We start from the raw sequence: 13,157 nt of genomic DNA, 5'->3' as shown, positions 1-13,157 counted from the left end.
TTTTGAATTGTTTTGGGAAGATCCATTTAGAAATGAGGTTTCCAATTTGAGGGAAGACCGAGGGAGGTGGTTGAGGTTCAAATGAGAATCTCCAAATAAAGTGAAATGGAAAATAAAATAAGACAAGAACCTCCAGATTCCTGTTCAGAGAAAACAAGGAACTCAAGTCTTGCTTAGGAGTGACCCATGATGACAAGGAGGCAGGTGTGCCAAGATCCCAGGGACTGGTGAAGTGAGTTCTGCCACTTGGCCTGGCTTTGCAGGAATAAGCCCAACTGTATTCTGTCAGTCAGTCGAGGCACTGAGGGAAAGCTGCTTCCAGTTTAACTCTTTTTGCTTTGAGGTTAGTCTTCAGGGGGGCTTAGAATGGGCTGGGAGAGGGGACGTGAGATCTGAAGAATTGCCCTGTTTCATTTGTATTATAGTTACTCCCTCTATGTATGTGTCTCACCCTTCCATCCCACTGTGAACTCCATGAGGAGTCGCACAAATAGAGTACTGGACTTGGGCTCAGGATGTCCCAGGTTCAAATTCTGCTTCTGATACTTCCTTGCTGTGTGGCCCTGGGCAAATCTCTTAAACTCTCTGTTCCGGATTCCTCATATATGAAAGGAAGGGATTGGATTTGATAGCCTCGAAGGTCCCTTTTCAGTGTTGATTCTTTGCCAGAAAGTTTAGAGTTTTGCTTCTCTTTCAGTCCAAAGCGGGGCACATTTTCCTTCATTTGAGCTTCTTGGGCTTGGATCCCCCAAGTGGCCACCAGAGGGAGCCTGTCCACTATAGGGATGGACCAGCCATCCTGGGGCTGGCTCCATGGCCAATGGCCCAGGGATGGATTGTGGGGGAGACTGAAGACCCATCAGCCCAGCTCGGAGCCTCCCCCAATCCCAACATGCACTCACCTGATGTGGGGAGAGAAGGGACTCCTCTGAGGGGTGCTTCTCAAGGGTGGTCCAAGACGCCCAGAGTCTAGAAAGGATGGAGAAGCGAGACAAAAAGGGGCTGGCAGAGGTTCTGGGGCAGAAATACTCAAAGGAAAAAAACAACAACGGGATCTGGGGAAGTGAACCCTGACAGGGTCATTTCCCCCGGTCTGAAAAGGTTCTGACATCACAGAGAAGACATGGGAGAGAGATTTGGGATCAGGCAGGCCGGAGTTCTCCGTCCTGAGAGAAGACAGACTGTGGATCAGGGGGGAGGGGGACCAATTCTGGGGGGGCTGTCTCACCTTGGCCTTGCTCCTCAGAAGTCCAGTCCAGCTGCAGCTCTGGAAAAAGAGAGGATGCAGGTCAGGGCTCTAACCTCAGCTTCAGCCCCTCTCCCATCCCAGGGGCCCTCCCCTCCCCGTTAGGGGGTGGGGGGATGAGTCAGGCCCGGAAGAATGTCTTGAGGAAGGGAAGGAATTAGGAGGGCAGCTCCTAGGAGATCTGGAAACACTTTGGGTATCCAGTGACTTTGGAGCCCCTCCAGGCAACCAGAGATTTCCCACCTCTCTCCTCCTACCCACCCACCTACCCAAGAAAAGCCAGAAGGGCCTCTAGTAAGCCAAATGGCCGGATCAGGGAGCCTTTCTTGTGGATGACCCCTTCCCACTTTTTCTTTCTTAAACACCTTTATTTTAGGCCTTGGAATCAGGACTAAGTATTAATTCCAAGGCAGAAGAGCTAGTAAAGACTGGAAAATTGGGATTAAGTGCCTTGTCCAGGGTCATACAGCTAGGAGTGTCTGAGGTCAGATCTGAACCCAGGACACCCCCTCTCTGGGCTTAACTCTCAACCTCGGAGCCACCTAGCTGCCCTGCCCTTCCTTCTTCTACTATCTAGTCTCTTCTCTGCCCATCCTGCCAGGGAGAAAAGAAAAAATACAGGCACTAGTTTAGTGCCGCCCAAAGTGGCTACTTCCATTATTTCCATTTTAAATGAGGACTGGCAGGGCAGAGCTAGTTTTCCTTAAAGGAATGAATAATGAATGATGGAATTCTAGGCACAGACAATCAGTCACCGATTCCACCTGTGCTGAAGGCCTAGAAAGGACCACAAATTAAGACCAGGTCGAGTCAGGTAGTCATTATTTCCTGGCCACATTGAGACAGAGCTTGGATCTCCATCGGAACCACACAGAATCACAGCCTGATATTTGGAGGGGACATCAAAGGCCTTCTAGTCTCTACAATACAACAGAACACAAGATCTGTGCTCATAGATAATAATCAGAACAACAGCTCATTTTTATAAAGTGCCTTCTACGTGTCAGGCCCTGTGCTGAGTGCTTTTAGATCCTTACAACAATCCAGAGAGGTAGGGAGGGCTATTATCATTCCCATTTTACAGTTGAGGAAACTGAGGCAGACAGAGGTTAAATGACATGCTGGGTAACATAGCTAGGAAACATCTGAGGCTGGATTTGAACTCAAGTCTTTCTGACTCAAGGTCTAACATGCTTTATACTGATTGCCCTACATGCCTAATTGCCATTTTTCACATTCCATTCAACTCCTGGTTTTATTCTCTGGGGCCAAGCAGTCTGTCTATATGCCTTCTTCAGCATGACAGAACCCATTAGACTTCAAGCTTCTCAAGTGCAGGAACTGTCTTTTTTGCCTTTCTTTTTATTCTTTAATTAAAAAAAAGTTTTCCCCCATAGTTACATGATATATTTTCTCTCCCTCCTCTCTTCCCTTTCCCCTCCCGGAGCTGACAGGCAACTTCACTGGGTTATACATGTATGATCACTCCAAACCCATTTCCATATTGTTCATTTTTGTAAGTGAATATCTTTAAAAACCCAAACCCCAAACCCATATGAACAAGTGATCAGGCAGTTGTTTTTCTTCTGTGTTTCTGCTCCCACAGTTCTTTCTCTAGAGTGGAGAGCATTCTTTCTCTTAAGTCCCTCAGAATGATCCTGGATCATTGCAATGCTTTAATAAGTCCTTGTTGAGGGGTAGCCGGGTGACTCAGTAGATAGAAAGTCAGGCTTGGAGGCCAGAGGTCCTGAGTTCAAATCCATTATCTGATCTAGTCACTTAACTCCCATTGCCTAGCCCTAGCCACTCTTTGGGGGCAGGTATTGATTCTAAGACAGAAGATAAGGGTTTATAATTAAACTGCCTTAGAATCAATACTGTGGATTGGCTCCAAGGCAGAAGAGTGGCAAGGACTAGGCAATGGGAGTTAAGTGACTTGCCCAGGGTCACACAGCTGGGAAGTGTCTGAGGTCGGATTTGAACCCAGGAACTCCCATCTCTAGGTCTGGCTCTCAATTCACTGAGCTCCCCAGATGTCCCCTTTAATGCTTCTTGACAGACCGGTAGTCCTTCAAATCCTTGAAGGCAGAAAAACCATGTCCTCTTATGTCTGTCTCTTCTTCTCCAAGCTATCTCTATCCCAGATGTCCTCAACCAGTCCTTATATGGCACCAACCATCCTGATTGCCTTCTTCCAGATGCCCTTTGGCCTATCAATTTCCTTCCTATGGAAATATACATTGTATGATAATACATGCCCAGCTGATGTTATAACACCTGCTGTCTTGGGGAGGCAGGAACGGGGAAGGGAAAGAGAGAGCATGGGTGGCAAAATGTCAGGAAACAATTTAAAATTGTATTGACATCTAATCTGGAAAAAAAGTTTTAATTTTTAAAAAATGTCCTTCCTAAAATGCAGTCCCCAGAAATGAGTGCACTGCAATAGACAGATGTCATCTCATGGGGCAGAGTGAGCCCATCAGCCCTCCAGCCAGACACTGAGCTCTTAATCTGGGCTAAGATGACATCGGCTTTCTTGGTTGCAGTATCGTCTATTGAAGCATCTGGGCTTGCAATCTTGTGTTGAGGGAGTTAACTTTTTAGAAGCTTTTGCATTGACTTCTACTAAATTTCATCTCACTAGAGTCAAGATCTATTTGAATCATCTATGCTTTTATCCAAATCACAAACAAAAATATTAAATAAATAGCACAGGGACAGCCAGGGATCACTGGGGAACTACTAGAGATCTCTTAATAATAATAATAATAGCCAATGTAGTCATAGTATTTTAGGGTTTGCAATGCATTTCATATATCCTATCATTTTATACTCTCAATGATCCATGCTATAATCTCTAATTTAAAGATGGAGAAACTGAGGTAGGAAGAGGTTTAAGTGACTTTCCCAGGGTCATATGGTTAGAAAGGATCCGAGGCAGGATTTAAACCTAGGTCTTCTAACTCTAAGTCCATGATCTTCCTAGAATCCAACGCTGTACCAGACCAATCATTTCTACTCTCTGTGTCTGGCCACTCAATCAGCTCTTTTCTCTGGGTTTTCTTGGCAAAGATAATGGAGATGTTTTCCATTTCCTTCTCCAGTTCAAAACTGAGGCACAATTAAGTGGCTTGCCCAGGGTCACCCAGCTGGGAAGTGTCTGAGGTCAAATTTGAACCCAGGACCTCCCAACTCCAGGTCTGGATCTTTAACCACTGAGTTACCTAGCTGGCCTTCTTAGTATTGATTCTAAGACTGAAGGTAAGGGTTTAAAAGAAAAAAAAAACAGCTCCATTTGCTTTCTCTTAGAGGAAGACTTCCCTTATCTTCTCTAAGTGTTACTTCTTCCTCAAATCCTTTAGAACCCTTCTCCCTTTCTCATTTCCCAGCCACCCCCAGCCCTCCCCATACACCAGTCATAACCAGATTGGGTCTCACCTGGCAGTTTCTGGTGGATCTGCTGGAACATTTTCCGGTACCAATCCCGTGGGCTCCCTACACTCTGGGAATAAAGAAAACAAAGTCAGACCATCTTCCTTGCCCTTCCTCTAAATGGGCTCTGCTGAGCTGATGATGCAAGAAAAAATAGTAGCTCACTTTGTAAACAGTTCAACACCTGCTCTTCAAAATAGTCTTAAAGTCACCTGGGGCACTGAGATAGAGTGACTCTTGCAGAGTCACAGAGCCTTTGAGTGTCAGAGGCATAATTTGAATCCTGGTCTTCCTTACTTTAAGGACCTCTCTAATTAAGGCAGTTGTCTGATGCAGTAGACAGAGGGTGGTGTAGCCTTGGATTTAAGAAACTGAGTTTGAATTTTGATTCAAATACTTACTGTGTCTGACATTCTTCAAATTATTTAATATCTCTCTCTCCTTCCTCCCTCTCTCCATCTCTCTTTTCTCTTTCCTTCTCTCTCCCTCTTTTTCTCTCCCATTTTCTCTCTTTACCTCTGTCTCTGTGTCTCTTCTCTGTTCTCTCTTTCTCTCTCTCTCTCTCTCTCCTTCTCTCTCTCTCTCTCTCTCTCTCTCTCTCTCTCTCTCTCTCTCTTTCTCTCTCTCTCTCTCTCTCCTCCCTCCATCTTCTCTCTCCCTCCTTCTCCATCTCTTTTCTGGTTTCCTAATCTGCAAAATGGGGATAATAATAGCATCTATCTTACAGGGTTGGAAAACTTAAATCACTATACAAATCCTTGTTTGGTTTTTAATATGATCCTTGTTATATGTAATTTTAAGATTTATAAAGCTCCTTCCTCATGTAACTCAGAGAAGACATACAAGTATTGTTATTCCCATTTTATTGATGAAGAAATTGAGGTCCTTAAAAATGAAATTAAGTACCTACAGTCACAATAAAGATCAGAAACCAGACCTCCCTTGGCTTCAAATTCAGAACTCTTTCCACTAAGAGTGGCACGTATCAATGTGAGATCATAGAAAGAGCAATGGAATCTTAATGCATGAAATGGGGGCATTCCCAAGCTTAGGGACAGCTAAGTGTCACAGTGGATGGTGTGCTGATGTGGAGTCAGGTGTGAATTCAAATGTAGCCTTAAACACTTCCTAGTTGTGTGACCCTGGACAAGTCACTTAACCCTGTTTGCCTCAGTTTCTTCATTTGTAAAATGAGCTGGAGAAGGAAATGGCAAACCACTCCAGTATCTTTGCCAAGAAAACCCTCAATGGGGTTACAGAGTCAGACACTACTGCAAAAAACGAGCAAATGTTTGAGCTCAGTCAGTCCCCAGCCTCTTCTCCCATCCTCCTCTCTCCCTTAGTAGTTCCCCCAGCACTCACAGAACGAGGGGCAATGGGCATGCCACTCTCATCCACTGGCCCAATGCCCTCATATTTGACCCAGCACTTGTCCCGGTGTTTGCTGCCTTTGGTCCACGTGGCTGACCAGTTTGGGGCAGACTGGGATATGAGTGGCTTAGTGCCTCCAGGGTCCTGGTTCTCAGGAACAGGCCAGGTCTGATACCAAGAAGGATCTGTGGGTAGCATTTAGGAGGCAGAGGAGAAAAGAACATTAAGGAGAAGCCAGTCAGTTTGCACACACACACACACACACAGGCTTAGGTTTCCAGGAAAGTAACCCCTGATCTTTTCTGAGTTATGACATTCTGTTTGTTTGATTTTGTGACTTAAACACACACAAGTATAACTGATTACCTCCTGATAAAAGGAGCATCCAGCACATGTTTGTTTTTTAAAAAGTGAATCCAATAATTCATGTATAACCGAGATCAAATTGCTTACCATCTCTCAGAGGAGAGGAGAGTGGTGGGAGACAATCTGAGGGGATTGTCGATGCCCTAAGTCTTCTCAGTATGGCCTTTCTCCTCTGAGGGGAGAGCCACTGCTTTGGAGTACAGGAGGGTTCCCCAAACCAATCTCATTTATGGAATTGGAATTTTCTAATCAGATTTTGTACCCTCCACCCAGCTAGGTTCTTAGTTTATCCCCCTTAACTTAAAGCATGAAGGCAAGTAATTTGATTGGCATTCCCACTCACTCCTTAGATATCCTGGGCTAAAGACCTCTCTCCCTTTCCCCTAGCTGAGCCTCATTCAGGTGGGGAGGTACCAGTCCCTCCAGGGGTTGATCATGGGGGTCTTTGACTTTCATCCTCACCCTCCACTCCCATTCTCACCAACAACCAAACTGTGGCATTGGCCTGCCTGCCTCAAGGTCCGCCATATACAATTAGGTGTGTCAGGGGAGAAAGGTGGAGAAAGGGAGTTAAATTAGGCCTCCATCCTTAGGGCTGAGCCAAAGCTGGCCCAATTTTGGGAAAGGGCAATGGTGCTTGTGTTCCTCCACAGAGTTGTGTTGGCCTGGAAGTCTTCTCCTTCATAGGAGTCTTCACTCTCTTGGGTGGCAAAAGCCCATAGAGGAAGAAAGTATCTGTTTTGCCCCCAGTGGCTGTGTCAGCGAGAAAGTTTGTAGTCTACACAAGGAGAGAAGCTCTGATGCAATGTCCAGGAGGGGGTCAGGAAAATACCCAGTAGGGGAGGACATCCCGAATGAAAGGTATCCTCTTGTTGCAAAAAGATTCAATAAATTTCTGCCTCTCTTTCCCTTTCTACCTCCCTGACCTCAAAATATCTGCCTCCCTGGGTTAGGGCAGCACCCCTCTCCTTCAACCTTTGCCCTTTAGAATAGCCTCGCAGGGACTTATGGATCTCTATTTCCACGAAGATCCATTGATCTATAAATGCACAAGTAGGGATGATGGGAAATGCCTTCAGTATCCATTCTATGTATACGCATTTTTATCTATGATTCTGAACGTGCTTCTACCGGGTGCCTGAGGGTGTTTGAATCCAAGGCTGAAGGCAGCGCCAGTCTGGCAATAGCCTCGACTGGTTCCGAGGGGATCCTGTCCTAGACACAGGAGCGCTATTCTGTTGGGATCCCTTCTGGGGAGGAGGAGGGGAGACCTCCCCCCGCCCCCCATTCTCTACCTTCTACCCTACTGTCTAACCAGCCCTCCAGAAAGTCTGACTCGGGACGGAACAAGGCAATGGGCGAGTGGTTGTTAGGGAAGTCGGAGGGATCTCTGACGAGAGGGACGTTTCCTCTGAGCCAAGCCAACCTGGGGCGACTCTCCTGGGTGGGGAGCGCCCATTGCACACGGTCCGGGGAGCCGGATCATGGAACTGGAAGTTGAGCGTGTTGGAGGCACCGTTCCGGAGCACCGGCACCTGTTGCGGTTGGGGAGGGGGCAAAGGGAGAAAGCTCAGGACACCGTCGGAGGAGGGGTCAGTTCCCAGAACACACGGGGGATACGAGGGCTGAGCAAAAACCCACCCGGCGAGGGCATCGGGGAGCAAAAGAAACAGTCAAATCATTTGTGCCGCCCCCCTCCGCCAAACCCGCGCCTTCCCAAGATCCCCCGCCGCATCGCTGGACGAGTCCGCCCTCTCTCAGCCCCGGCCCTCAGAATGGCCTCACTCACCCGGGTCCCTTGACGGTGCGGTAATGTGTGTGCCTGCAGGTGGCCGGGGATGAAGTCATTGAGGCTGAGCCCCGGGGGGAGACTGTAGTATGGGGTCTCCATGGCGTGGCCAGGGCCCACAGACCCACAGGGGACCGGCTCTCCCTTGGGGAAAGGACGAGGGAGAACTAGAATCAGCCCGGGAAGCCCCGGTCCCTTCTGGCTCTGGATGGGGGTCGAGGTCTGGGGAGGGGTGTCTGGAGTGTCACCTGGACTCCCGATGCCCCAAGAGGCAGACTCCTCCCCTGGGCACCAGCCATCAGCTCTGTCCCTGCTCCTGCTCTTGGCGCCGCCTCAGCTGCCGGATCAGGCACAATGAACTGCTTGTTTGAGTGACCCAGGAACTGCAGGGGTGGGGGGAAGGGGGGAGTAGAGGACCAGGGTGAGGGAGAGGATAAGAGAGGAGAGGGATGGCAAGAAACAGGGAATGATGGGAAATGGCTGGTCATCCAGTTATGTAGACATACCCTACAGGGATCTCAAAGCACTTTATGACTTCCTCCCCAAAAAGAGAAATGGGAACAGCTGCTGGGCACCGCAATGAAAGAAGGAAGGAAGGAGAGAAACTAGCGTCGGTTGGCTATGTGCCATACGTGGGGACAGCCAGGGTTCCTCCCCTCAGTACCAAGACCAGGCAGTGCCTCTAGGGTGAGGGGGAGAAAACATGTTTTCTGAGTCAGGAGTTAAGCATGAAGTGGTCATAACCCTTTCTGTTTCTGCTTTTCTTCCCTGCGGATCCAGGGACTCTGGGGAGTTCAGAATGCCAAGGAGGACTGACCTGCCCTCAAGTCTTGGCTCTGCTTGCCCTCACTCTGTATCTCCCTCCCTCTCTCTCTCCCCTCTTTCCTCTGTCTCTTCCTCTCCTCTCTCTCTCCCTCTCTCTGTCCTGTCTCTGTCTCCCTCTCCCCTCTCTCCCAGCCCTTCTCTCCCTCTCTTCTCTCTTTCCCTCCCCTCCTCACCCTCTGCCCCCCACATACCCCCTTTCTGTCCTCTCACTGTTTCTCTCTGTATGTTTCTGAACTCTCTCCCCTTGGTCTCTTTCTCTCTGTCCTGTCTCTGTCTCCCTCTCCCCTCTCTTTCCTCTTCCTCTCTCTCTCCTTCTCCCTCTCCCTCTTTCCCCCTTCCCTTCTTTTTCCCTCCCTCTCCTCTCCCTCTGCCCCCCACATGCCTCCTTTCTTTCCTCTCACTGTTTCTCTCTGTATGTTTCTCTTTCCCTTGGTCTCTGTCTCTGTCCTGTCTCTGTCTCCCTCTACCCTCTCTTTCCTTTCTCTCCTTCCTCTCCCCCTTTCTCCCTCTCTTTCCCCCTCCACCCTCCACATGCCCCCCTTTTCTCCTCTCTGTTTCTCTCTCCCTTGGTCTCTCTGTCTCTGACCTGTCTCTGTCTCCCTTTACCCTCTCTTTCCTCTCCCTCTCCCCCTCTCTCCCTCCCTTCCCCCCTCCACCCCCCACATGCCCCCCTTTCTCTTCTCTCACTGTTTCTCTCTGTATGTTTCTCTTTCCCTTGCTCTCTCTCTGTCTCTGTCCTGTCTCTGTCTCCCTCTACCCTCTCTTTCCTTTCTCTCCTTCCCCCCCTCCACCTCCCACATGCCCCCCTTTCTCTCCTCTCACTTTTTCTCTCAAGAATGTTTCACTCTCCCTTGGTTTCTCTCTGTCTCTGCCCATCTTATCCTCTCTGCTTGCCTTCCTGTTTTTCCTCTTTCTGTTTCTTTTACCCTTTCTCCCTCTGTTCTGGCTCTGCGTCTGGGTTTGTGTATCTCTCCTGTCTCTGTGTCTGTCTGCCTGTTTCTCTGACCTGCACTAGGGAAGGAGGCCCCAGCAGAGAAAGGCTTGTCCCTGACAATCAGCAGTGGGAGTAGGGAAGGAGGGGACCAGCTCTGTGAGAAAGATGCCCAAAGCCCCCAGCTCTCCCAGGGTGGGTGGCAGACTTGGAGATAAGGAATGCCAGTGGGGAGAAGGAGGAGGAACAGGGAGAGGCAAGAGGCTGCAGGAAGGGGAAGGAGCAGGCGGAGGATGGGAGGAACAGCAGGTGGTCCCTGGGATGGGTGAGGATGATGTCAGTCCGAGATTGTTGAAAACTTAAATGTAAAGCGCAGGCTGAGATCATGGGCTGGCATGGGACTTCCCTCCACCCTACCCCACCTCCAACTGGAGTCATAGGACCTGCCTGGGTCACACTGGTGACTCCTGAGTCCAAGCAATGGGTGGGTGGCTTCCAGACTCACAAAGGACAGCCTAGGGGAAAAGGGGGCAAGGGGAATTGCTTCTGGGGAAGAGGGAGTCATGTGTGCCAGGAAGGTTCATGCCCATAGCCAGAGTGCCGATTTCACATAGGCAGTGCCCTGGAATGGAGTGGGAGTGGGAGGGGGTACTTGTCACTCTCTGGTTCACTGGTCTTGAAGTACTAGGAGTCTGGGAGGTCAGGGAAGCAGATCCCTATTGTATGCCAGCTGTGGATCCACACGGAGACTCTCTGTGGCTTCTCTGTGCCCATTTAACTGCTGGGGGTTGGGAGGAGGGGGAAGTGAAGGCATTCACAAGCTGGATTCAATTAGGACTAAGGGCAATGCCACATCAGCAACATACCCACCCACCAAAACGCCTCGACTCTCTCTCTCTCTCCTAAATGTTATGTGGGGGAAACTGAGGCATGATTCAAGAGAGCCTGGCTTAGCCCTGACAGCTCTCTCAATGCTATCATCATCCTCAATCGACCCTGGAGTCTTCTTCTCTTGACCTGCCCTGACTTCCTTGACTAAGCTGAAGGATTCAGAGTGGATCATTCTCCCAGAGCAGGCTGGGCAGGTCCCTTTTTTCCAGCACCGCAGAGCTAGCCTTGAAGGTTGGAAGATTTAAGTCCTGCCTCCCTGTCTGTGTGATGTAGGGCAAGTCACTTAACCTTGCAGTTCTCTCCATGATATTAAGTGACAGGAAGGCTGAGAACATGCATTGATAGAAGGAATTTTCTTCCCTGGGAGTTCCAGATCTATAACTTATCCCTTTCCTGGACACTAGGTTAAGTTTCCAGGGGGTAGGGAGGCTGTTTTCCAGTCATCCCATCCCACCTCGCTCCCCTGAATGGCAGCCAGGTAGGATAGGTATGATGTTTGTTTTTTAAACTCTTACCTTCCGTCTTGGAATCATTACTCTGTATTGGTTCCAAGGCAGAAGAGTGGTAAGGGCTAGGCAATGGGGCTTAAGTGACTTGCCCAGGGTCACACAGCTAGGAATTGTCTGAGGCCAGATTTGAACCCAGGGCCTCCTGTCTCTGAGCCTGACTAGTTCCGTAATGTAATAAGACCTTGGGTAGCCCTTGCCCATCCAGCCTCTCTATTCTTAGCACCGCTATCCCCAGAAGGGAGAGGTAGGGGTAATGTGCGAACAGAAAGGGGATATGGAAGAAAAGGCAGTGATCCGCATCCATCCCGCAAGAGGAGGAAGGGGTGGGGTCATCAGAAGTAGACCTCCCATCGGACTCCCAAATCAGCGCTCCGTCCACTCCTGTGGGTTTGAGAGCATTCGCCATCCCTGCTGACAAAGTTCCTGACGCATTTAAAGCTCTGACTCTGCGAAGAGAGCAACCAAGGAAGTACCACTTGGAAGTTTTCTCGTCCTCATCCAGGACATAGAAATGGGGAAATAAATGGTGAAATGGTTACTATGGGCACTCTCCCTCTTCCCGGGGTGGGGGGGAGGGAGGGAAGAGGGACAAAAAAAGGGTAGCCTGGAAAGCTTGTATTTTCCCTGGAGAGCAAGGGTCTGGGAGCAGTCCTTTTCCCAATCGTTTCTCTGTACCTCAGTTTCCCTGAGCATAGGAAGGAAGCCCCGCGAATTTTCTATGGACTTCAGGGGGAGGAGCCAGCCTGCTTTCCCTTCGTCTGTTTTGAGCGATTGGCCGGTCTTCCCTCCCTGATCCCTCCTCTCCCTGACCTCAGCCTCTCCTTCCTTGCCCCCTCCTCTTCCTTGGCACCTACCTTCGCGGGAGAGCCGGTGGAGGGGATGGAGAGTCCGTGAGGGAGAAAGCATTCCCTCCAGCCTCCACCTTGAGCCCACAGCTGTGGGCCTCTGGGGAGGCTGCCAGGAAAGGGAGAAGTCTGGGGTGTGTTCTGGCTCCCTCGTGACTGGGGCAGAATTCGGCTCGCATAGGGTGGGTGGGTGGGAGGGGAGGAAGGAGAGGCTGGGAGACACCGAGTCTGAGAGTCGCAGAGAAAATGGGGAACTGGAGTGTGGGTGGGAGATAGAATGGACAGAGAGATAAAGAAGGGAAAAGCTCAGATCAGCAGGAAGGGAGGCTGGAAGCCGGAGAGAGAGAGGAAGGGAGGGAACCCAGGGACAGCTTCCAATCTCTGGTCCGTTTGCAGCAGGGTGGGGTAGAGGGGAAAGTCCTGCTTTTTGGTCTCTAGCTCTTTCCCCTCCCTCCGTGTGCGGTGGGGTTAAATTAGTCAGGGGGGCTCTTGGCGGGCGAGTGCCCATCTCCCGCTCATCGAGACGTGCTGCCCTCATTCCAAGGGTGGGACTCCGGCGGAGGAGAGTCCGGGAGTGGGGTCCCTGGCGCTCAGAGTGGGGCGTGTTTACAGGAGGAGGGGGGGTCCCCGGGGACCCCACGATATTTTCCCAGCAGCTTTCTTCCCGTGCCCTGCGAAGCCTTTGGCACCAGAGAAGGGTCACTCAGAGTTTCCAGCAACATTTCCAGCATGTGGGAGGGAAGCTCCTCTGGTCCCGGAGCCCGCCTGGAGTGCCGGAATGAAGAACGGGACGGACTGAGGCAGCGAGAGGGACCCGGGGATGGAAAGCGAGGGAAATGAGAGCCTGCAGTTGGAGGCTAGAAACTTAGAGCCGTATACATACACAGAGGTGGGCAAACAGTGACGTGCGTGTTCACACACACACACACACACACACACACACACACACACA

General features: G+C 50.0%; 1 protein-coding gene across 3 annotated transcripts in view; it reads right to left on the bottom strand.

Annotated features, from left to right (window-relative positions):
• SORBS3 (sorbin and SH3 domain containing 3) overlaps positions 1–12,498 on the bottom strand; it is a 42,560-nt gene extending 30,062 nt beyond the window's left edge. The window contains exons 1-8 of one of the 3 annotated variants that reach the window (XM_056813693.1): positions 12,215–12,498; positions 8,453–8,587; positions 8,205–8,348; positions 7,842–7,950; positions 6,041–6,234; positions 4,685–4,748; positions 1,229–1,267; positions 903–969 (exon numbers count right to left, since the gene is read on the bottom strand). In XM_056813693.1, the coding sequence (XP_056669671.1) occupies positions 903–969; positions 1,229–1,267; positions 4,685–4,748; positions 6,041–6,234; positions 7,842–7,950; positions 8,205–8,348; positions 8,453–8,503 (668 nt within the window). In that variant the 5' untranslated portion in view covers positions 8,504–8,587; positions 12,215–12,498. Of the gene's footprint in view, positions 1–902; positions 970–1,228; positions 1,268–4,684; positions 4,749–6,040; positions 6,235–7,841; positions 7,951–8,204; positions 8,349–8,452; positions 9,109–12,214 lie in introns of those variants that run through there. The other 2 variants (XM_056813692.1, XM_056813691.1) reach the window with 2 other exon arrangements.
• Positions 12,499–13,157: the final 659 nt, after the last annotated feature.

The sequence above is a fragment of the Monodelphis domestica genome, chromosome 1 (genome assembly GCF_027887165.1).
Source record: "Monodelphis domestica isolate mMonDom1 chromosome 1, mMonDom1.pri, whole genome shotgun sequence".
Taxonomy (NCBI): Eukaryota; Metazoa; Chordata; class Mammalia; order Didelphimorphia; family Didelphidae; genus Monodelphis; species Monodelphis domestica.
Note: the sequence above shows the minus strand (reverse complement) of the source record. Positions and strands in the feature narration are given on the sequence as shown.